Source organism: Neopsephotus bourkii, unplaced genomic scaffold (assembly GCF_033783945.1).
Source record: "Neopsephotus bourkii isolate Nb327-2 ecotype Australia unplaced genomic scaffold, CSIRO-AGI_Nbou_v1 NB_1768, whole genome shotgun sequence".
NCBI lineage: Eukaryota > Metazoa > Chordata > Aves > Psittaciformes > Psittacidae > Neopsephotus > Neopsephotus bourkii.
Window position 1 is genome coordinate 6382603 of NW_026902242.1, and position 25274 is coordinate 6407876.

A 25274-nucleotide genomic window follows, 5' to 3' on the forward strand; every position below is an offset into this window, starting at 1 on the left:
ACTTCCCTAGTAAAAAGATAGTTAGAAATAAGGAATACCTTTTTTTTTGTCTACTCTTATGAAATAACTCAGTGCTGAATAAAGTCAAGAGAACAGCCCTATACCTGCATGAGGGGGGGAAAGTATTCTTAAAACAGATAAACTTCATGAACTGAAGCTTTCTGCTGAGAAGACTGAAAATTGAACTGACAGCCTTTCTTAAAAAAAATAAGGTTAAATGCACAAGTGCATGGGGGCAATCTGCACTGCATCTTCAGGACCTGAAAGGTGAATTGTCACCCTTCCCTCCACAGCACAAGAGGCTGACTACTATGCAACATTTTGTTTCTTCTCCCCAGAAAGCTTCTTTCAAGGATTTACTTGGGTTTTGAGTTTACAGCTTGAACAGTCTCACTAGTAGAGAGGTATACAAACCGCTCACATACAAAAACCTCCAAGTCCTTTATTCATGTTTGCAGGATGTATGTGGTACATACAACTAACATTACACCAGCTACACGAAGACCTCTGTGGCAAGAAGTACTTCAAAACAAGTATCCCAGCGCACCAACGTAGACACACACACACACACACACACACACACACAGACACTACAAAAATCACTTTGAAATGATACCCTCTCCCTCCCCCCTTTGTTGTTTTTCTCTTTTTAAGTTGACAGCTAGGACTTCTGAGCCATTGGAGATCCTGAATGGGGCAGGTCTCCTAGTGCAGTGGCACTGGTTTAAGAAGGCTACTTCAGACACTGGAAAATCAGAACAAGAACGGAATGGGGTGACTGAGAGTGGTGTCATTTTCAATGCTTTGAAGCACAGCTGCTGTCTGGGTCGATACCTGCATGTCCCCCGCAGAACCGCCTGCATTAAAGGTGCCTACACACCCTGTGTGCTTTTACCCCTAAGCTGCAAACAGGAGGAGAGCACTGTCCACCACACATTGCATCGCTAGTTCCAATTAGTAGGCACTGACACATCAGGAGGGTTAAACAAATGGGACTGGAAAGACTTTAAAAAGGGATGAGCCTGAGAGAAATCTTTGTTCATTGACAGATCTGTGGCAATCCCTTCAGGCCACCAGGCTTCACATGTCCATCTCTTGCCATCTGTTCCCTAAACTCATCCTTTTTATTCAGATGCTCTGCTTAAAAATAAACCCAAACTACAAAAAGGTTCAACTCCATTCTGTACAGGTTCTCCATTTCCAGAGTCATTATTCTGGCTTTAGACCTTCTCCTTTCGCTTTAATTTGGACACTTTTTTGACAGTTCCATTCTTGTTTAGAAGCTTCAAAACACGATCTTTGTGATCCAAGACCTTTAGCATGGAGTCTCGAGCTTCATTGATTTGATCCATCACGAGTTTACACCTCTGCATATTCCCCTGAAATGAAACACTGTCGTCATTAGCAGCAGACTCTCTAGCCTAAGCTTTCACTGTACCTTTCCCTAATACCATTTGCAATGGATGACACTGGAAACACATAAATTGTACCTATGTGGAGTCCTTTAAGCCAGCTTTAGTTCTTACTAACTGCAGCAGGGTATTTTTTAATTAAAGGTAAAGCAGGTTGAGAGGCCACAGGAACCCACCTGTATCAGTTCATTGATTCGATGCAAGTCGTCATCGGTTGCCGCCTTTTTCTTAGGAATGAGTCCCTCCTGGAGGGCCGTCAGTCTCTCATACACATCATGCTCCAGGTTTGTCTAAAAGACATTAGCACCTCTTGAGAAGGTTCACCGCTAGGCCATTCACCCGCATTAAGAGAGCTACACAGAGAAGATGATAATCCATTCCCCTCTCAGCTGCTCTTGTTAGCAATTCAAAAGATGGAGCCTCTGACACGGAGTGTGGCACTATCATTCTTACTAACATCCTATTTACAAGATTGCTCCACTTCTGAACAAACATGGATCCTAACCAGAACGGTTTCCCCTATTTCTCACAATACTATTCCAGGAATGCAGAGGTTTTGGGGAGTTTGGTGCTAGAATGCAGAGCACCTACCTCACCCCCAACCTGAAACAGAAGCATCCAGGAATGTGGATCAGTGCTGCCTCCTCAGATCAGCCGCACCATCCCAAACAGACGCTTCTTCAGACCTGTGCATCAGCAGGATGGAGTTGCCGATTTTGATCATCTGTACAAAATACATCAGCTCTTATGTCTGGATCAAAATCAACACTCTTAAGTTTCCAAGCCACTTAAGCCACATTCCTGAGAAAGGGGAAAGCACGTCCCACTCCCTTTGGGCTCTACACAACAGCTCCTTTATGGTATTCCCAATGTCAGATGACCAGTTTGAAAATACATCCTCCTGTCTTACACAACTCTGTGTCCCCCCCATGTCATAGCAAGCTGCAAGCCCCGTTTACCTACCAGCTGCAGTAGCTGTGCCGCACAGAGATGGACCTTCCACCCTTGCGCACGACAGGATACACCCTTTTGATTGGCAATCTCCTGCAGCATAGCCTTCTTCTCTTCTGTCGCCAAGAAATGAAAACATATGTTATTCAGACTTCAGGATTTGGCCAGGCCTCTCTTCCCAAACAAAAACATTAGCTTAAATTCTGCTCTCCATACCTCCTAATAAATGAGAATGAGCAAGGGTTTGCTTCCGACAGGAAAACAGCTACCCATCTGCCACATATCTGATCACTGCTCTTGCTTACTAACAAGTTATCTGTATTTCCAGAAAATTATATCCTAAATACTAAATCTAGAATGTTTTTGATTGAACTGGCAAGTTTGTTAGGTAAAAAGAAAATCTGAGAACTAAACTGTTGCGTATCACCATAGCATGTCACTTCTTTAAGGTTTACTTCCTTAGTAAGTTTCTAACACTGCAAGTAAACAGATTTCTCTATAACCATACGATTCTTAGTTTTATGGAAATTTATAGCCAATTATGTGTAGTGTCCTTCCCTTCTTTCTCCTTATCACAAGCATGGAAGAGAGGAAGGTAACATCTAGCTAGCGGAAGTCATTAGCTCACTTGAGCAAGCTTTATTTTCCAAAGTGCAATCAACACCTTTTTGTGGGATTGCTTATCAATGCCAGCCAACTAAGAACGCTCCCGAGGCGCCCTAACAGGTACACTGAAGAGGTTCATCCCGGGGAAATGAAACTGTCCAACTACAAGCAGCAGACTGACCTTTTACCCGCACATCGCTGTATCTCTGGAAGTGGTGGTAGGCAGCTTTCCAAGGATTACGATAATGACGGAGCAGTGTGATAGGTGGCCTTGGACGCACAGGGACGTATCTCACGCCTTCCTCATCTAGAAAAGGATCCGGAGGGAACTGCATTATTATCAAGTAGGCTAGAGTAGGAGATGAGCATGACACAGAACTCCAGCAGGAGATCAGTAAGCACTACCTCATATAAAATGATGTTTGAGAGAAGTCATTTTTCCCTGAACATCACTAAATAGAAAGTGCTGAGGAACAGGTACTTGGGTTCTGCAGTATTTATATTTAGGAAGCATGAGAAAGACAGAGCACCTTTTCTGAGAAACAAAGGGAAGAGAAAAGAAACACCTGAAGAGGAAAAAAGAAGTTATAGATGACGTTACCTATATACTCCTTTGGAGGTGACTTTCTCTTCTCTGCCTTCACCAGCAAATTTTTGGCAGTGGATTTCTCATCGTCAGTGCTGTTTGTTTCCATCATGTCCCCTTCCTCTGTGGAGATGACGTGCTGCTGCTTACGGGGTTTCTTCCTTGGGGAGGCACCGGGTGGCAAATCACTTGGAGGCATTGAAAGGTTGTTGGCCAGCAATGCCAAAGACGGAGACACAGTACTGGTAGTCAAAGGAGGGACAGCTAAGGGGAAGGAGAGAGAAAAAGAACCCAAACTATCAGCAGCAGAAAGGTAAAACACTAACATTGCTTGAACACTGCAACAGTAGCTCGTGTTGCAGCACACTGAGAGGACCATAAAGGGTATGAGTGCTTCAGCTCCATGTGTCTAGGACAGATATGAAGCCAGCAGTTACTGCTAGGACAAATCTGTATGACAAGATCTTCAGTGTCTCATATACAAAAGCATACAAAAAAAAAAAAAATCAGAGCAGAGACAACTGTCCCTCAGTTCCTTCACAGTTGAAGCTTTTGATAGTTTAATGCTACAAAAAGGAATCCATGCTAACATCTGTCTTGTGTTACTGTAGGAAAAACAGCAAAGCTATGTTTGTATGTACGCCAGCATGGACCACAGTCAATAGCGAGTCCTTTCCCTCTTGCAGTAGAGTCATAGGCAATCAGAAGGGACTGCAGTACTCTCCTTGCAAAAGCCTACTTTTACTGCCAAGTCAACAGCACCAGAGCAGTACATTACTGCACCAACTGACACACCTCTGAAGTTGGACAGTAGCGTGGCACATAGCTTAAGGGAATACTCTTTGATGCTCTAAAGGTAAAGCTCAATCAGCTGTGACTAAGACTGCAGCAAAACATTTCTTGAATGGAAACTCTTCACAACTGCCAGTAAGAGAAAAAAGAACCTAAAGAGCTCAATGCTCTCTGCTCTGCCTGTGCTCCAGAGGAGTCTGTAGCAAGCAGCTTCTTCCATCACACATTACAGCTTTAAGTGGAGTGATAAAACCAGCAACTAAAACAGAACTCTAGTACTCACGGACATGGGATGCATTCAGATCATTTTACCACTGTATAGTGCCTGACCTGAGATCCACAAGGATCTGAATCTTACTAATCATGCCATCTGATAGCAGCTATGGCCAAGCTGGATAAGTGAGGCAGTGTAAAAAATACTTTAAAGAGTTCTAGAGACAAATAACCATTAATCACAGGAGGGCACCATGAAATCCTACTCTGGTCACTAATTCTTCATCTAGAAGACAGGCCCTTGGACCTGAACAGCAGGATTTGTGAGAAAGCTGAAAATTAACTGAACTGATCCACAATATATCATTACTGCTGCTGAGCATGTGCATTTTAATGATGGAATTCAAATGGACTCTGGAGTTGGACCATCTGAACATGAAAAAAGCAGCCACAGTAACAAGTGATTTCATGGGAAATTAGGGAAAAGGCAAATAAGAACTTCATGAGAAACAAGTCATATGGGAGCCCTTTGACTAGTGTTCTGTGCTGCCATGAGAGAGATGTAATTCCATTTTCAGGGTGAATATGTTGAAATCCTCCTAATTTCTCCACTGTCTCAACAACAAAAGAGGCAACCTGATGATTAACAACCACCTACCAGATACTGGCCGCATGATATCCATAGGCTCCACTTCCTCTTTGATTTTTATCTCTGGCACTGTAGGACCCAGCACTGCTGACAGGGCACCACTCATGGTTGATGGAGGAGCAGGTGCTGCCACAATTGTGGTGGAAGTTGGTGGAGCGGCTGGGACAGCTCCTGGAATGGTGGAGAGCGCTGCTGCAGGCTGTGAGGTGGGACTGGCTGCTGCGATGATGGTTGGAATGGCAGAGGGGGGCTGCTGGGAGGTGGGGGGGACCGCAATGGTGGGCTGCTCACCGCCTTGGTTAGGGACTGCCTCCATAGACACAGTGACTGGAGTGGCCATGGACACATGAATTTCAGGTTTTGGCTTGGCACTGTAACGTAAAAGAGACAAAACAAACTGAAGTTAGCTGCTCTTCAGCCCTGACCACCTAGCACAAAGTGAATGAGCCAAGCTGGATGCAAACTGTTTCTCCTGCACCTGCGAGTATAACCTGGCTCAGTGGTGTGTTTACCAACCAGAGAAGGTGTCATCTCAAGTTACATTTCCTCCTCCACTCCCTTTCTAATACTTTGTATTTATCATAAATGCTATTTTCTTTCACTCACCCTAACAAGCAAATCTCATGACTAATTCCAGGTAACATCAAAATACTTACAAAAGGATCGAGACAGTTTCACAATGCAGACAAAAGGAACTTTTACCTTTCACAATTTGTACTGTTCACAATTACAAAACAGTAACTTGTAAAGCCCCTGAACTCAACTAAAGCAGGGTGGAAGCTCCATTTACCTATATTTTACGTGCCCATGAGAGGGGTGGGTATTGGAAATAGATGATCTTAAAGTCCTTTCCAACACAAACCATTCTATGATTCTGTGATTCTTCAGCATTAATTTCCAAGTACTGTAGGAAAAAAATGTCTAGGTCTCTCCTTTACAACAGCAGAGGGGTTGTTGTTTGTTTCTAAGAAAGCTTATAACTACATCTTTTAAAAGGCCGCTAGCTCAGCTTCACAACAGCAGAACTAGTCTAGTCTGTTTGAAGTCATAGAATCATAGAATAGTTAGGGTTGGAAAGGACCCCAAGATCATCAAGTTCCAACCCCCCTGCACTCGCACCTCGCACTAAACCGTATCACCCAAGGCTGCATCCAACCTTGGCCTTGAACACTGCCAGGGATGGAGCATTCACAACCTCCCTGGGCAACCTATTCCAGTGCCTCACCACCCTAACAGGAAAGAATTTCCTCCTTATATCCAATCTAAACTTCCCCTGTTTAAGTTTTAACCCATTACCCCTTGTCCTGTCACTACAGTCCCTAATGAAGAGCCCATCCCCAGCATCCCTATAGGCCCCCTTCAGATACTGGAAGACTGCTATGAGGTCTCCATGCAGCCTTCTCTTCTCCAGGCTGAACAGTCCCAACTTTCTCAGCCTGTCTTCACACAGGAGGTGCTCCAGTCCCCTGATCATCCTCGTGGCCCTCCTCTGGACTTGTTCCAACAGATCCATGTCCTTTTTATGTTGAGGACACCAGAACTGCACACAATACTCCAAGTGAGGTCTCACGAGAGCAGAATAAAGGGGCAGGATCACCTCCTTTGACCTGCTGGTCACACTCCTTTTGATGCAGCCCAGGATACGGTTGGCTTTCTGGGCTGTGAGCGCACAGTGAAGCCGGCTCATGTTCATTTTCTCATTGACCAACACCCCCAAGTCCTTCTCTGCAGGGCTGCTCTGAATCTCTTCTCTGCCCAGCCTGTAGCTGTGTCTGGGATTGCTCTGACCCAGGTGCAGGACCCTGCACTTGTCATCACACTGACAAATTCAAACTAAAGCACTCCAATAGCCAAATACCAATCAAACAAATACAAGGAAAATATTCTGATGCAGGTGGTTGTTTATCCTGAAACCTTACCCAGCAGGCCTTGGTGATCCAGATGTGCTTCGCATGGTATTCTCTACACGTGTGCTAGCTACTTCAGGTGGCTGGGGTGGAATTAAGCTTTTCCGGACTGCCAGCCTGTAAGAGATAGACACATCTAAGATTCCCACCTCCCTGATGCAAAGAGAAATACCACTGAGGGAAAAGGGATCAACCGTTCTTCTTCTCTTAGAATGCCAGCTTTACTTTCATCCCACCAGTCAGTGTTTTACTGAAACTACAAGGCTCCAACAGTGGACAAAAAGACATCTGGCTATGCAACTGTGCTCCATCATCTGGATCTAAACAGTGCTCAGACAGGCATCTGCTTCTTTTAGTTGGACTAGACTGTGTAAAAGCCTGATTTCAAGACCTCACACCATCAATGTGGATGTTAGGCAGCACAGGGCTGAATAGAGAGAAGTATTTTAGAGACCATTCAGTCTCCCATGGGGCTGGAAGTCCAACTGTTGTTCAAAATATTCAGCCTCTCAATGGAAACATTCTTTGGTGATCTACCTCTCCTGCTTTAATTTCTATTTCAGGTTTATAGCCTGCAGCTTCTCTGCCTTAATAAAAGATTGCCACACAAATAAAAAAGTATGCAAGTTTAGTCTCACAGGACACATCAGTTCCAAACATTCTCAGTCGTTAGTCGGGAGGAAATGCATTGTTAAGTCTAAAGCTGTCTCTTGCCTCTTTATTCAGGCATTTAAAATTAGACAGACAACATAAAATATTTTCAGAGGTTAAGTTACTCCCTCCCTTTTTCCTAATCAGATTTCACAGCAGGGTACTAATCCTGTGCTTTCTACTCATCCACATATTCTTCTAAGAAAAGCACTGAAGATAAAACATGGGATGCTCATTTAAGTAGATAATAAACTCTTTGGTTTTATTACACTAAGCAAGAAAGGCTCAAATCCACTTTCCCTCAAAAGATCACTGTCAAGAGCTATGAGATAAACTCTCCTTCCTTTCATTTTATTACTGACAATAAGAGAAAATTATATCCCACCCTGGGGGAGGAAAAGAACTGCGTTTCACAGATCAGCAGGTGACTCAAAACTGCTGCTGACTGAGTAACTTGCTAGAACCTTTCTACCTCCACTAAAGTGCTTCCATTTAGCCAGGCTAGACTGCACAGAAGTGTCACTCACATGTCACCTTCAGTTCTACTCACCCGTCTGTTGTTGGTTTCTTCCGGAGGATGCTTGGGCGTGGGGAAGAGCCCTGGGCTGGTGCACTGGCACTGGCACTCTGGCTATGGGTTTGCACAACTGTAGTTGCTGCAGAAGCAGTGTTGAATGTGTTGCTAATAGGATTGGCTACAATGGTGGCTCCATCTGCCAAGACTACTGCTGGGGAGGATGGACATCGACAGAGCACAGAGAAGAACAGATACAGAGAAAAAGAAGCAGCAGTTAAGCAGAGCCCATGTTGTCCATGCTCCCTCGACTCCCTCAGTCTTTACCTGAAGTGCTTTCAGACCATTTTGTAAGCAAACACCTTCGCTACAAGCAACCTGATCACTGTACCTTATGCAGGGAAGATGGGAACTACCTCCTGCCTAACAACTGCTGCTAGGGAAATAGTATTTTCCAGAAGAAATTGAAAACGCAGAAATTGCTAGAGAGATCCCCAAAACAACCGGGTCAGTAAAGTAAGAGTCCTGGTAGACTCTCTGTGTCAATACATGCCACTATCAGTTGTGCTTACATTCTGACCTTCTGCCAAAGCCGGTTTGGCCAACTAACTGATGCAGAGCATTTAGACAGTCAGGAAGCCACCACACAGTATGTCTGCAGCTTTGAAACTGCATATTCTCTGGGTTGTCACCTCCCAGGTCTTCAATAGGTTGTTGGTGTTTCATCAAACCAGTCGTTTATAATGAAAGATTGTTTCTATCACAGTCCAACATCAGGTTACCAACTGCTGAAGGTACCTAGCTGTATTCTAACTTCTACTGTGATCTCATATATAACCGAACAGTGTGGAGAATGTTGTTTACTTGTAAATTACTTTTCCTACAAGGCCTTACTGTAGAGAATCGTTTAAGTTCAGGCACTATGAGGTTTTTCCACTGAAGAAATCTGTTCAGGGGCTACCCACACACTGCAGCTGGTACACTTAAAAAACCCATAAATCAAGATACAGGTTAAAAGTATTGGCTGGAAGAATATGTATATAAATGTGTTTGGTGTCCACTACCAGACCAGAGAGACTATAACAAGATCATTAATCAGAGTAAAAAGAAAAAACTCCAAACAAGCCAAATTTGCAGGACAAATTCAGTCACTCTACCCAGGTCCAAAGAATGGACTTTGCTGGTTGCTCTTACCTGAGGTCTTGGTGTCAGCCTGTGGCTGCTGAGCACTGATTGGTGCTGGCTGCAGTCCCTGGGTACCAATTGGTGCTGCAGGGTGGAGTCCTTGCGTCCCGATTGGTGCTGGCTGAATGCCCTGGGCACCGATTGGTGCTGGCTGGATCCCCTGCGCACTGATGGGTGCTGGCTGGATCCCCTGGATGTGCCGGGCATGAGATGCATCTACAGTCATCAACTGCATAGGATTGAGGTGCACAGTGGAGGCCACGCCAACGCCAGTCTGAGCCGTGATGGCCGAGTTGGGCGCCTGGGCTGAAACTGGGAACAGCAACATAGACACCTCATCAGACCTACCTGTGGGTCTAGAGCACCTCTTGCTTCCTCTGCTCCCCCCAGCACCTCTCACTTCCTTTTGAAGACTACTTTGCTTTGAAAAATTGATTTGCCAGCCTGCCTGTTGCAAGAGTAAATTTGAGTAGAGAGGCCAGATTGTCTGCCAGAAGAATTAAACATTACCATTTATTTCTAGTCCATTTTCTAGTTCATATTGCAACAAAAGGGAAAAGATCAAGTTTGACTTTACTTTTTAGCTAGACTCAACTGCATTTCTGTACCCAAATTCGTTTCATAAGCCTGTGCACTATTTTTGCTCACTATCTTATTTTACAATGCTTCCAAGTACCAACACTCGGCATTTTCTCTGCTTGAAGAGATGTATATGTTTATTAAAAAGGGAAGCCTAAGCCCATGTCTTGTCAGAAGGCAGTCTTTTCACAGAGCTCATCATTACATTAATTAAAGAGCTTCACACCTTTGGCTGTACAAAAGCAAGCAGAGAATGCAGAGACTCAAGCCTAAGCACTTTAATGCAGGGCTTGCTTCCTTACCCCCTTTCCCCAACCGTAGTAACTTTTCCTCAGTGCAAGTGGACAAAGTGTTCTAAAGTTGAGTACAAACCTATATGGCTCAGAACAGGGTGGATTCACTAACACTCATAGGCTGGATCCCACAAAATCTTTCTGTGGCAGAACAATGTTCCAAATGAAGCAGCTGTTCTAAGGAGTCCAATTCATTTATCTGAATTTACAATGATTCCATCTTTCCAGATCCACTATACGACGCACTGTGCTTCCCCCAGGCAGCACTTCACAACACTGTTACACTATGTGCAGATCCTGGAATTCCAGATTTCCAGCCTTTACAGAACAATTTCTGCGGCCCTACACAGAATGCAAGTGTGAACTTGCCAACAATGGCCATGCCTGCTGACAATGGAGAGCCCTCTCATCGCAGAGCAAGCTGGTTTTGTCATTGTCACAGGATTTCGACGAAGTTCTTGTGCTGACAAGACACTCTAATAGCAAACCCCGAAATCCAGGTCCCTGAAAATGGTTTCTGTATAAAGCATGGCAAGTTTACTCTCTTAGTGGAAGGCCTTATGTGAAGCAGAACTTTCTATCCAACAGAATTCTTTTGGGATTCTACACAAAACACCATCAGCATTTGGAAAGCCGAAGCCAATATTCTTCCTCAAAACTCTGCACAAACTCTCTTCATCTGTCTTCTTTCATAAAGTCTCCTCTGTACTTTTATCTAAGCCCTCACCTGGCTGTGCACAGCCCAGGTGCACATCCCTCCCAATACCCTGAATCCTCTGCTTTGAGTTATTGCCATAATTAGTACCTTCAGCTGATGTCTGAATCCTCTGCTTTGAGTTATCCCCCTAATTAGTACCTTCAACTGATGTTTCAAGTCAATTTAGCAAGGAAAAGGTCCCTGTCAATGAGCTCCAGCTGAAGATCCTACAGCTGCTGTTTTAAAATTAGGATTAGCCTACCATCACCCCAACATGCCATCAAAACTGGAACTCCTGACAGTCTGCAGTCATGTTCTATTGGGGCTCTGTAACAGCTCCTCAAATACAGCTGCCAACACCAAGTACCATCACTCACCTGCACCTTCTCCTTTAAAAACTTTCAGCCAAAGAGTAGGAAGGTACAAAATAAGCTCTGCCTTGTACTGAGAGTCATTTAATTGCCCTGAAGCCCATGTCAAAGCCTGACATAGTCAAGACTAGCAACTTCTCACTGGAGTTTCAATGACAGAAAGAATAGGCCCCAATAATGTATCAGTTCCCTGTGCATGTGCTGTGGTTTAAGCCTAGCCGGTAACTCATCCATGCAGCCTCTTGCTCACTTCCCCTCCCGCTCCTGGAAGGATGGGGAGGAGAATCAAAAGAACGTAACTCCCACAGGTTGAGATTAAGAACAGTCCAGTAACTAAGGTGTAACACAAACCACTGCTGCTACCACCAATAATAATAATGGTAATAGAAATAACAAGGGAAGAGAATACAGCCACTCACCACACGCCAACCGATACCCAGCCCGACCCGAGCAGTGATCTAAAACTTCCGGGTAACTGCCCCCAGTTTGTATACTGGACACAATGTGCTGTGGTATTCAATACCTCTTTGGATAGCTTGGGTCAGGTGTCCTATCTCTGCTTCCTCCCAGCTTCCCCTCCTCCCTGGCAGAGCATAAGACTCAGAAAGTCCTTGGTCAGAGTAAACATTACTGAGCAGCAACTAAAAACATCGGTGTTATCAGCACTGTTCCCAGGCTTAAAGTCAAAACCACAGCACTGCACCAGCTACTAAGAAGGAGGAAAATGACTGCTACTGCTGAACCCAGGACAACATGTTAAGACCACCTGGTCTCCAGGTACAAGCCCCTTCAGCTGGAATTAACAGGAAGCTGAATAAAGTCCCCTGTAGTCCAAGAGGAAAAGGTCAGCAACCTGCTACACCACTCAAACACACACACACAGGTCTATAGGGCTGGATGGGATCCACCCAAAGGTATTGAGGAGCTTGCAGAAGTGCTCACTGAGCTACCTTCCACCATTCAGCAGCAGCCATGGCTAACTGGGGAGGTCCCAGTTGACTGGAGGTTAGCAAACGTAACACCCATCTACAAGAAGGGCCAGAAGGAGCATGTGGGGGACTACAGGTCTGTCAGCTTGCCCTCGGTGCTGGGGCAAATTATGGAGCAGATCATCTCCAGTGGCACCACATGGCACGTACAGGACAACCAAGCCCAGTCAGCATGGGTTTACGAAAAGCAGGTCCTGCTTGACTAACCTGATCTCCAACGAGAAGGTGACCTGCTCAGTGGGTGAGGGAAAGGCTGTGGATGTTGTCAATGTAGACTTTAGTATTGCCTTTGACAGCATTCTCCTAGAGAAACTGGCTGTCATGGCTTGGACAGGTGTATTCTTCCCTGGGTAAAAACTGTCTGGATGGCTGGGCCTAAAGAGTGCTGTTGAATGGAGTTAACTCCAGTTGGTGGCCAGTCACAAGTGGTGTTCTCCAGGGCTTGGCACTGGGGCCAGCAGTGTTTAATATCTTTATCAGTGATACAGACAAGGGGATCGAGTGCAGATGACACCAAGTTAGGCAGGAGTTTTGATGTGCTGGAAGGCAGGAAGGCTCTGCAGAGGGATCTGGACAAGCTGGATCATTCCAACAAGGCCAATGTTTGAGGTTCAACAAGACTAAGTGGTGGGTCCTGCACTTGGGCCACAACAACTCCATGGAACACTCCGGGCTTGGGGAACTGTGGCTGGAAAGCTGCCTGGTGGAGAAGGACATAGAGGTTTTGATGGTCACAGACTATGAGCCAGCTTGTCCCCAGGCAAACAAGAAGGCCAACAGCATCCTGGCCTGTATCAGCACCAGTGTGGCCAGCAGGGCCAGGGCAGTGATTGCTGCCCTGTACTTGGCACTGATGAGGCTGCACCTTGAATCCTGTGTTCAGTTCTGGGCCCCTCACTACAAGAGAGACATTCAGGTGCTGGAGCAGGGCCATAGAAGGGCACCGGAGCTGGTGCAGGGCCTGGAGCACAAGTGTGATGGGGAACGGCTGAGGGACCTGGGGGGGGGGGTTCAGTCTGGAGAAGAGAAGGCTCGGGGGGACCTTATCCCTCCCTACAGCTGCCTGACAGGAGGTTGTTGTGAGGTGGGGTCGGTCTCTGCTCCCAAGTCACAAGCAATAGGACAAGAGGAAATGGCCTCAAGCTGCACCAGGGAAGGTTTAGACTGGATGAAAGGAAAAACTTCTTCACCAAAAGGGTTGTCAAGCACTGGAACAGGCTGCCCAGGGATGTGGTGGAGTCACTGTCCCCTGAGGTATTTAAAAGACATCCAAGAGCCTATGATCTTAAAGGATTTTCCAACCTAAATGATTCTGTGATTCTTTCCTTTCCCATTCAGCAGATCAGCTTTGCCGCCTCCAAGTCCTTCTGAATTCCCTCTGTACTGCTCATGGGTAACATACTGGCAGCAGGCAGATATTCTATGAAAATTCAGATCATGCAGATTCCCACAGTTTGGATCATAGGAATTATCACATTATAGGGAAGACTCCTAAACTACTCAGTAAGGTAAAAGTGCTCCATAATGTGTCACAGAATGACTTAAGTTTGGGTTGACTAGGTGGGCTCACATTACACATCACTTTTTCACTGCATATCACTGCAATGGTTCAAACCCATTAATTGCTCCATTCTTCTAAACAGAACACTAATGCAAACGTGTGCATGCAGCTTATTTTTTCCATTCTTGGTTCAGATTTCTCCCTCAAACCATACACTCGTGTGGAAAGAGATTAAAAGGAGTTTGTCAGAACACCAGGGAACAAAGATGCATCCAAGAGCTGATCTGGAGGAGCTGAACTGTTCCGATTTGTAGAATCAAGAGTTTCTACCCAGAGATGTGAACTCTTGGATATCAAATGTGAAACCCCCGAAAAGACTGTTAGTAGCTGTATTTAGTAGGCCTCTGAAGTAGTTCAGTACCCCCTGGCCATGAGTTTTTCCCTCAGGCAACAAATTATCAAAGCCTTTTAGTGACAAATCATGAAAATCAAGCATAAAAACCTCTTAGCTTCTCCCACCGCTAACACTCTTAGAGAAGCTACCAACTGAACAAAGCATCACAGTCAGCCTGCCCCAGAGCTGGACTTACCCGGATACTGGCGGATGGTGGACACTGAGCTGGTGATGGGGGTATAGGTGTGCGCAGTCAAAGGGTAGGCAGAGGGTGGGTATGTTGGTAAGAAATACTGGAACTGGACAGGCACGGACTGCCTACAGGCATCAAAGAAAGCAAGTATTACACACACCATCTCAGCACTTCATCTTCAACCTCTTAAATCCCCAAGTTGTGTAATCTCATCTGTCCTAAGCCATCAAGTACCTCACCTATCATGGTTAATTCAAAATGACTAATCCCCCCCAGAATGACTAAATCCCCAAATTACTAAACCCCCAGGTTTTTAAAATACATTACTGCCAGCATATCAGAACCTAGCAAAGCAGCAAGGCACTCAAAACCTACTCATACACTCTCATTCCTAGAGCTGCTATTTCCCCACCTGTTATCATTTCTGGTTTCCATTGCTACTGGGTTTGGAGATGCCCGGTGACTGGAGAGGGGTATGAGATTACTCCTCTCTGCTGTGTAGTCAGACTGGATCCGGGGAGAAGTATGTGTGATTTGCTGAGGAACCACTTTAGCTGCATAAAGACAAAGATGTAATCAGTTGAGAGTCACAGGAAAAGCTGGTAAACATTGCAAAGGTGAGATTAACTCTGGCAAACCCCCAAATACCACTCCTTCCCCCTCAACCCACTCTGCCTTCCAATCTGCTACTGATACCCTATCTGCAGCAATGACAGATTTCCTCAACAAGCAGAAAGAACAAGCGAAATGAAGCACTTTACATCAGTTTATACCAGAAGAGATGAATATTATAAATGCAGACATAAAGTACACTTGCTAACAGAGTAAGTTAACACAGTGGTCAAATTATTTCTTTATGATTTGATTTAGTTTTAGAATCAGCCCAATCCTTTCTGCTGTCAAGAACTTATCTAAGTTTTCAAAGCAGAACTCGACAGAGATCAAGGGAAATGAGATCAAGGCAGACAAGCATAGACAGACAGAGGTCAAGAAAAGAAAGCACACACCTACAAAAGCTTTCCAGGAAACACTGACATTTGGAGATATAACCTCACTTCTTGCAAATTTATGGTAGGGAAAGATATGATGAGATTTCAAAAGAACAAGAAGGAGGTCTTCAAGAAAACAGAGATGAACAAAAGGAAACGTAGGCAGTTCTGCAGGAAACAGCTCAGGAAGATTCCACATCCAGGCAAATAAAGCTCCCACCTTTAGACCTTAAGTGTTCTACCTCCAAATGAACACACTAATCAAACTGCTACACTGAACACCTCCAGAAGCACAGCAAAGAACTTACCAACTATTAAAACCATATTCTATCACCAAGCAGTTAAAACTTATCACAGTATGCTAGAGATTGGAAGGGACCTCAAAAGATCATCTAGTCCAATCCCCCTGCCGGAGCAGGAACACCTAGATAAGGTTACACAGGAACGTGTCCATGCGGGTTTTGAATGTCTCCAGAGAAGGAGACTCCACAGCCTCCCTGGGCAGCCTGTTCCAGTGTTCCGTCACCCTCACTGAGAAGAAGTTTCTTCTCAAGTTTAAGTGGAACCTCTTGTGTTCCAGTTTGTACCCATTGCCCCTTGTCCTGTCATTGTTTGCCACCAAGAAGAGCCTGGCTCCATCCTCGTGATACTCCCCCTTTATATATTTATAGACACTAATAAGGTCACCCCTCAATCTCCTCTTCTCCAAACTATAGAGACCCAGCTCCCTCAGTCTTTCCTCATAAGGGAGATGCTCCACTCCCTTAATCATCTTAGGTGCCCTGCGCTGGACTCTCTCCAGCAGGTCCCTGTCCTTCTTGAACTGAGGGGAATGTTATGCAGTATATACAATTCAGGTTCTGAAATGCCAAAAGGCCCAAATCTGTCTAAAAGTTCAATTCAGTAAGTCAATGAGCCATTTTATTACTTGCTCCTCCTAGAACATCCATTTCTTCCTGGTACTAAACAAAGTTATGCCTCAGCAGAACCTGTTAATTGGTTTCTCCCAGCTTGAACTGATTTTCTTCCCCTCCTTAATCTCCCAATATGCACAAATACTGCTCGTGTAAGCAAAAAAGTAAAGACCTCAGTTATACACTCTTCTTAAAACTGAAATCACTCACCAACTGGGATGTTTGAGGTCGTGACAGCTGTAGCATGGGAAGAATGGGAGGGCATTGTCATGGTAACAATAGTGCTTGTAGGCGCTTGGGTGTGAGATACAGAACCTAAAGACAAAGTAAAAACAACCTATATAAGATGCTTCTATGGAGCCCTGCACACCATTATATCTATATCCAAATAAAGAGAGGATAAACCCCAACCAGACACCCTCCTTCAAGAACCCAGTAATTTTCCTCCTGAAGTCTATTCCTGCACGTCCAAATGCAGCCTTTACCATAAATAATCCCTCAAAAGTAGTTTGGTTCCATCCTCAAGGAGGAAAATTCAACAAGAACACCAATAAAATCACACCCCGTAACTTTCCCAATAGCATTATGAATACTCACCAGCTGTGGTTGCTGAAGCAATGGTATTTGTTGCCAAAATAGGCGCCACTGTTGCTGCTGCCACAGGAGTACCAGTACTGAAAATGGTTTTCTATGAAACGAGAAGAAAACCTTCAAGTTAAATGACTAGTACATTTAAAAACACATACTCAGTATGGGATTGTGTTGCACTGACTGTGAACAACATGAATTTCTAACCTAACTCTTTCCCCAAATTTAATCGTAGCCCTCAAGATGCAAACAAAATTGATATCTAGAATAGGGAAGTTTTTCTTTCTTGTTGCAGTTTACCTGAGCCATAGTGTGGAGCTGTGGCTTCTGTGTTCCTATAGCTGGGTGAGATGGTAGAGTGATACGCGTGGCTGTGTCCCGCGGCTGCGCAGGCCGCTGGATGCTAATAGCTGCAGAAGGCGGGTGCTGCTGGATAGACAGCGTGGGCCGACTGGAAAGGAAGCAAAATCATCATGAAGATAACTGTGGGGATGCTAAATATGGACGATAAAAGGCAGGGACCCACATCAGCCCTTGGACTCTTCTCCTGAGAAAGCAGCACTGCTACCAAGTACATGGTAAAGCGGTGTAAGACACTGGAACTGCAATGTTCTGTTGTCATCTGCTCTACGTACCCAACTAGGAAGGACAACTTATCACTAACTCCTACCAGTTCATAAGAGGCTTTTTGTCAGGGATGCTTTTCAACTGTCACATGTCACTTCTCTCTGTGTCTTCATAAAAAAAACAAACATAGATGGGCCAAATTAGCCTCACGTTCCTGCAATGGAAACTCTGCATTCCAGGAAGCAGGACCTCTGAATGGATTCATTAAGGTCTTTCCATCTCAGAACACAAAGCAACAGTTCAAGCTTATAGTAATTTTTATGTGCAGAATTGAAAGCATTTGCACTGAGCAAGCATTACTGTTTTCATACTGTATCATCCCACATCTAGAGGGTTATCTACTCTCAATGACTGACACTTCTGTTTCCCCTTCCTGCAGCCTCTGTCAAGTCAGAGCACTGTAGCTTTCAAAGCATCTTTACCTGAGGGTTGACTCTGTAGCATGTGCTGCTGTTGTAGTTATAACAGGGGACTGAGCTCTTGTGGCTGAGACAGTTGCCACCACAGCGGGAGGAATAGTGCTTGATGTTGTCACAGGAGGACGAGACTGCAAATACAAGTCAGAGAGAGATACATTCAGAAAAAAAATTCTGCTTTTCGGATAGTAATTATGAATTCCTACATCTTATCACTAAGTGCCGGCATTCTAAGACATTTCCAGGCTTTTTGAATTGATCTGCATGCTCCTGAGCAGATCTGTGTTGGTTTTTAAAGCATGCACTATCACAGGAATTGGTAAGTGACAAAGTTAACAAGACCGGATCCCTTGAAAGGTCTTTAGGAAAAAGCCCGAAGGTCAGTTCCCTTCTGACTGAAAAGAAATCCCGATCCAAGTATACACAGGAAGTCAAAGGTGATTAAATCTGGATCCTAGCTTAAGGCACAAAGTAAAGATGTTTAAACCTTTATCCTCACAGTGAGCACTAGCACTATTGTAGGCAGACGATTCCTACAATCTTCTCCTCATGTGGATACATAAGCTGATTTATACAGAAGCATATTAAAATTAATTATGTAATTCTACATTGTATATTTAAGAAGAAATCAACAGGAACACATGGTGCCAAACTCTTCAGAGTTTAAAACTTGAGTACATCTGAACTAAATCCTCTTCCCAGTTTCTAAGCACTTTGGAGACACTTAAACCAAATTCCTGGCATGAAGTCCACAAAGGAAATAAAGCCACAGGACTAATAACAATTATTTCACTACTTGCTATTAGAAGCCAGTACCCAAGAAACAGACTGGAAACCTCAGCCCAGGAAATATGCAATTATAGGTTATATAGGACAAATAAGTGCCAGGAAGAACTTGAAGCTGGTGGTCAGCGTTGTGCAGAGCTGCCTGGCTGCTACCTGCCTGGATTGGCTGATGGATGATGTGCTGAACTGCTGGCTGAGCTGTAGCTGCATTTGGCAACTGGGAAGCTGGTCTCAGGACTGTGGTTACTTTAGAACTGGACATCACTGCAGCAGCCGCTGCCCCTGGGAAACAAACCAAACGTGTTAAAACACCGTGCATCCAAATGGCTCCATTAGGACAAACTCTGATTGTTGGCTGTATGTATTTCAGTCTTCATTTATTTTATATGTATGTCAGTTCAGGTCGTGCTGGTTTAGAAGTAAAGGCTTGCAGCAGAGACATATAAGGTTTGCAAAAGTATGTGGGGAAAAGTAGGTATTATTTTAAATTAATTGGCTTTCTTGCTACTTTTTACTCCCCTATAATAAGCTTATATTGCAAATCCAATCTTGTTTTATTCCAGGTTATGGAAGTCAGTAGAAATATTTCAGTTTGATTACTGGGCTAATGTGCAAGTCACTTGATCCCAACAACAATCTCACTGCACCCGATGAAGTTCAGAAGAATGATACACATGCAATAGAAGAAAACACCCAACAAAACCAAAACCAAGCAATCCAGACCCCAAAAATGTTTAAAGTTGCAATCTGAATGATTTGCTTATTCTCTGCTGTCTCCTGACCTCAAGAAATCACTGTAGCAGGCAAACAGCCTTGAAATCATTTGATGGACTGGACTGCATAGTTTCTGTAGATGTCCCTAACTTAAATTATTACCTCAAAAGTTAATACTCAGGCAGAGAGAAAAAGAGCAGGAAGACAAAAGAAAAACATGCACTAAAGGACAGTACAGTTTGTGGCAGCTCTCCCACGGCAATCAAGTGAGCTACAGGTACAAAGCAAGCTACAAAGAAAAACATTATGTCTTTGCTACATCATTTATGTTTCCTGAGTGACCAAATAACAGCAAATACGAAAGGAAATACAAATATGAGTAGTACTTTAAATTCAGATCAGTTTAAAGTTGAAATGGAAACCTAACCCATAAGCTGTTGAAATAAAAAAACACAGTCAGAAATCAGGCAGCTGCTCCTGTGCACAGGGCTTCTTTTAAGGGGCTGATCTATTTGTAAGCCACAGCAACCTGGGAGATGAGAGCCTATAGCTATCACCAGCATTTAACTCAACAGTAAATGCAAATGCACATGAATAGCCCTTACAACTGCTCAAGTGCACTGTCATAGGTGACCAGTGCTTGCTACCAAGAACATAACATGTTACAGGACAGGTCAGTCTACACCAGTGTGGTTTCTTTCTTGAACACCTTCACTGTTTTAACAGCACAGAACTAAAAGAACAGACATGCTGGTATCTGCCAGCATTTTAAACACTGTCACACAGTCCTGCCCTAAATGGATGATGGCAATGTAATTCTTAAGGTGGCTGGCAGTCACCTATTTATGTTAGTAGCTTTGACAGCTGGAGTACTGGCTGTGCTAGCAGTGAAGAGAACTGGAGAGGTGAAGGCTAGCTACCCATCCCCTGGGAGGCTGTGAGCAGAAGGCAGGGATGGCACAGCTCTGTCTTTACCTCGGGGTAGGTGTGACGCTCCAATGTGTAGCGGAGGCCCAGGAGCACTACTTCTGATGATAGACATCTGCACGTTGGTAGCCATGATATGATGCAAGTTACTAGGATGCCCCTGCAGAGTTAAAGAAATCACAAAACCCCCATGAGCTGCATTGCCAAGAATTAATGGCCAAACTATTACCATACTTGGTGTACAAAGGTGTCATGTGTTACATGCTGAGAGGAGAAAGGGGCAGATGTTGGAATGAGATGATCTTAAGGTCCTTTCCAACCCTAACTATTCTATGATTCTATGTTTCTACAGGATAACGTTACAGAGCCTGCTGACATTGTGTATGGAAGGTAAACGTTTATCTGTTTCACTGGTCTGTTTTCCTGGCTGGGACATGGGTGACAATGAGCCAGCAGTCACCCACGCATCAACCAAAGAGGTGGCCCTTCTGCCATTAGGGACTTTTAAGGCATAGGTTCATACCACACCCCTCCAGTAAAGCCAAGAGAATGGTGGGAACCTGGCAAAGGTTGCAACAAATGAATTCTATTTTCTTCCAATTCTGTTCTTTCCAGGGATATTAATAAAAATTGACTGAAACTGCTGCACATCCCCAGCCAGCCTAACTCAAACCCACCTAAAGGCACTTGACAGCAAAACCCTGAGGCTTCAGAGGTTCAGTGATGAGTGTTCTGGTGACCCAGTTTCAAACCAGGAGGACTGGCTCTGCAGTCTAAGTTAGAGGGCAAAAGATGATATTTCTAAAGCATTATCTACAGCTCCACCACCCCCCCGCCCCCCCGCTATGTCAGTTGGATGAGTACAACAAATCAGCAGCTTTCTACAGAGCTAGTGCTCACTGAGACTGAGGTTTAATGCTCCAGCAGAACTGACCCAACACTGTCTGGGGGAGCCTGCTCTCTTCTACCTTCCTTCCTGCTATAAGAGCCCAACTCAGTTGTACCAGTATTAGTACTAGTTTGACCATGAAGCGAACTGGAACAGAAACCAAACAAATCAAAGAACCAGACCTGTTGCCCACTGATGGTTGCCACAGGAATTGTTGGAGCCTGTGGTATGTTGCTTTCCATGGTCACAGTAACTTGCCCAGGAACCTTTGTGGGAGCTGAGAGAGTAGAAGGTGGAGCAGGAGCAATGGGCCGGCTGGGCATGGTGGGCTTCAAGGGAGGCTACAAGAAATAGAAAGACAGAAATGTTGGCACCTCCAAACAAGAACTCGATGTGGAAACATTTTGGGGTCAAAGCCTGACAGAAAACCAGCTTTGTACAAGGGTAAGTGTAGTTAAGTACTTGGAGAGAAAGGATGTGGGTAATTTAGAGCGATTCTGTTTCCATTTGGGACAAAGGAAAGGCCATCTTTTGCATGAGAAATATGCAGCTCCTAACATACAGCCTTAGTCACAAGTGGAATCTGTTAGAGCTATGGTATTCCCCTACAGACACTGGGCATTAACACTTAATGTGATATCCCATCCACTCCTGCAGAGAAAAGGGAAGATTTCAGAACCTGACTGAAAACACTCTTCTCTTAGGAGACAAACAAAACCCACTCCCCTCAAAAATAATTCTGTGATACAGTGAAGTCCTCAGCACAGCAGATGGAGCAGCTAAACCCAAGAGGCAGTGCACAGCACGCAAGGAAAGCTTAAGAAACAAAAGCAGGGAAGTTTTTGGTGCAGTTTATTTTTGCCCAGTGCTCTTAATTGTGATATAGATTGTTATTTACTTCCCCTATGGATCACGAACCTCCTCCTTACCTTCATCAGTCCATCCGAGAAGGAAAGTGGCACAGCTGGAGTCAAATGTGCTGGTGGTGCTGTCACTGTCACTGGGGCACCAGACTGGACAGGGTGGTGCTGTGTCAACATCTGAACCTGTGGATATGGCCGGACCACCACTGGCTCCTGCTTTTCCTCTCGAGGCTGTATCGAGCTGCCGGGGCCTATGTGCTCCCTAGGAGCAACCTCAGAGTCACGACTTGATTCATCACTCACTAGCAATGAAAACAAGAGAGAAACATGAAGCTCTGAGGAAAAGGGTACAGAAGTTGAACAAGTCTGCAGTGGTCATCCATTGGCTCAGGGATGTGATCAATCAAATACACTCCAGTGATGAAAGCCCTGGGAATTCTGGCACTGCTTCTGCCAGTTCCCCTTAGAACTGATGAGCCCTGCAATGCTGGGCAAGGTGGGGTCATCTTGGAGAAGTCCACCTGAACACCTTCTCCAAACAAAGCTTGACTGAGCTTTCTTTCACATGAAAAATACTTTATTACCTAAATAACTGCTGTACAGTCCCACACCAAACAGGTACTATCAAAGTCTGAGTTTAATCAGTTATGTACCTGGCTGTCAAGCTGAAAAACAAGTATACATCCTCCTCTAAGTGAAACACCCCTCATGTTGTCCCCCATTCACCCCTGCAGCCTGTAATCTCGGCAGGGACAGCAGCACAAGAACCAGCACTCCCACCCCACCGCCAGCTACAGGAAACGCTCCCACATCCACGCACTGCTCCTGCCTGCAGCGCGCACAAGTGGAGCCGAGGGGCGGCCGCAGCCGAGCCAGCACGCCCGGGGGGTGGGGGGGGCAGAAAAACGGCTCTACCGTGATCGCGCACAGAGCCCGCAGCTAAACCGATTCTCACGTTGCTCTTCCCACTGGGGACCGGTGCAGCCCGCGGTACGTCTCGCTCACCCCGCCCGGGGCCGGCCCCGTCCTGCACCCGTGCTGTGCCCGGCTGAGAAGCCGGAGCGGGACGGCGCTGCCGGGATTACCCCTGCCCCGAAACCCGCTTACCTGTGGCAGTGGGGGCGATGAGCCCGGCGGAGCCGCTGGCGGCGATGGGCGGCGGCGCTGGTCCGAGGCCGGGGGGCGGCGCGCCCGAGCGGGGGAACTGCTGCGAGCTCATGTCCGCCTGCGGGGAGCGCCGAGCGTTAGAGTGCGTCACCGAGCGTCACGGCAACGGCAACGGCAACGGCAACGGCAACGGCAACGGCAACGGCAACGGCAACGGCAACGGCAACGGCAACGGCGTCCCTCGCCCACCGCCTCACAGGGGTCGACAACACCCCCGGCAGGCACCGCCCCCCGCTCCCGCCCCGCTCATTGGGCTCGGCGATAGCGGCACTGCCAGCCCTACGCCAATGCGGCGAGCCCCGCCAAGCCAGCCAATCCAGAGGTGGCCTCCACAGCCAGTAAGGAGCGGCCGTACTAAGTACATCACAAGGCGGCGAGCCAATAGCGGGGAGGAAGGCGCTGGCCAATGAGAGCCGGCCGTGCCGCCCGGGCCCGCCCCGCTGTACCGCCGTGAGGGGCCGCAGGGCCCGGATGTTCCCGGGAGCGCGGCGGCGCCCGGAGCCGCCCCTCCCCGCACCGACCGCGGCCCGTACCGCCCGGCCCAGCCCGCCCCGGCTCTCTCCCACCATTTCCTGCGCTCCTCTCCTCCGTCTTACCCTGTCTCTGTCCCTTCCCGCGCTCCCGCCCCGGTCCTGCCGCCGCACGGGGCCCCGCCCCTCTCCTCTCCGCTCGCCCCGCTCCGCGCACTGCCTCCAGGGACAGGCTCTCCCCCGCCGCCGCGCACTGAGACAGCCGCAGCGACCGATCTGAAGCGGCGGCCGTCGCTCCCCGCCCGCAACCCTTCTTTGGACCTGCTCCCAGTCCCCGGAGCAGCGCCAGGCGCGCTGCCCGCCGCAGTACCTGTGCCAGGGGCGCCCCACGGCAACCGTCTCTGAGCCGCCACCACCGAGCACCGCTTCCGCCGCCGCAGCTGCCCACGGCGGATTGGCCCCGGTCGGCCCCGCCCACCACGGCGCCCCCCGCCCCATTGGCTGCCGCAGCGCTCCCCTCAGGGCCGCTGGGAAACGTAGTCCTCGCGCTTAGACACGGACGCAGATCTCGCGAGAGGTGACAGGGGCGGTGCCTTCCCTGGGCACGCTATTGGCTGTGAGCAGGGAGGTTTCCCGGGAAACGCGGGGTGGGCGGGGCCTTGGCGACGGCGGGCGGGATGGCGGGGTTTCCTCACCGTCCGCTCCTCCCGCCGGGCAGACCCTGCCCCACGGCCCATTTCTTGCGCCCACCCGCCACCGCCTCAGAGCGGCGCAGACCAGAGCTGGCCCCTCACACGGGGCAAGACGCGCTACTAGCACCGAGGCACAAGGGGGACGTAATGAGAAACAACGGCTCGGTGAGAGGTTTGCTTCTCGTCTGCCTCTGAAGTGAGGATCTTCACAGAGCACAAGGCGCTGAGGAGAAGCTGAGCAGATCCGAACTACTGATGTCTGACGTGGAGGATGAAGTTTTGCTGCTGTATTCAGGGAAAGGGGGCCTCGGGAAGAACCATCAGTGAATACCTGACTCAAACATCCCCTTGTCTCTGGCATCAATATTTGCTACTTGCTGGGACAGAATGGAAACAAGTTAAACAAATAACACCCCCCCATCCCCCCCCAACAAGCCCTGGTGACAACGCACACTGCAGTCCTCAGATGTCACCAGTCCAGGGTTGCCCTGTGTTTGATCACACATACCCCAGACTAGCACTATTTCCCATTCCATTGTTCCCATTCAGGTCTTACATCTTGAGGCTCAGAGATGAAGTCAGACAGACAACTGGTGCTGTTATAGTGGTTTTGTAATGCTTTTAAATGAAACTAGAAAACAAACCTTGAAATGACAGAATCCCATCTGAGTCATCCTGAATTTTGCTTCAGCAAACCCTTCAGGTGTGTTGTCAACAACTCTGCAAGCAGGTGCTGAGGAAGCTCTGGG

General features: G+C 46.7%; 1 protein-coding gene across 4 annotated transcripts; it reads right to left on the reverse strand.

Annotated features, from left to right (window-relative positions):
- Window positions 1-422: 422 nt before the first annotated feature.
- Window positions 423-24349, reverse strand: SAP130 (Sin3A associated protein 130). 4 transcript variants are annotated; one of them, XR_009729406.1, is made up of 22 exons: window positions 24204-24349; window positions 23304-23421; window positions 22263-22498; window positions 21516-21674; window positions 20493-20604; window positions 18961-19085; window positions 18024-18148; window positions 17275-17425; window positions 16984-17074; window positions 16597-16701; window positions 14896-15037; window positions 14487-14608; window positions 9476-9778; window positions 8318-8495; window positions 7129-7233; window positions 5219-5580; window positions 3571-3819; window positions 3151-3276; window positions 2376-2479; window positions 2004-2098; window positions 1589-1702; window positions 1356-1379 (listed from the first exon to the last, which is right to left on the reverse strand). XR_009729406.1 is itself a non-coding variant. In XM_061379262.1 (21 exons), exons 2-21 carry the CDS (start codon window positions 23413-23415, stop codon window positions 1221-1223), a joined length of 3177 nt encoding a protein of 1058 aa, XP_061235246.1. In that variant the 5' UTR covers window positions 23416-23421; window positions 24204-24349; the 3' UTR covers window positions 423-1220. The 4 variants fall into 4 exon arrangements, 2 of the variants coding, with proteins under 2 accessions (XP_061235246.1, XP_061235245.1); XR_009729405.1 differs by having other exon boundaries at window positions 2004-2136; XM_061379262.1 differs by lacking the exon at window positions 2004-2098 and having other exon boundaries at window positions 423-1379; window positions 8318-8492.
- Between the last annotated feature and the right edge of the window lie 925 nt (window positions 24350-25274).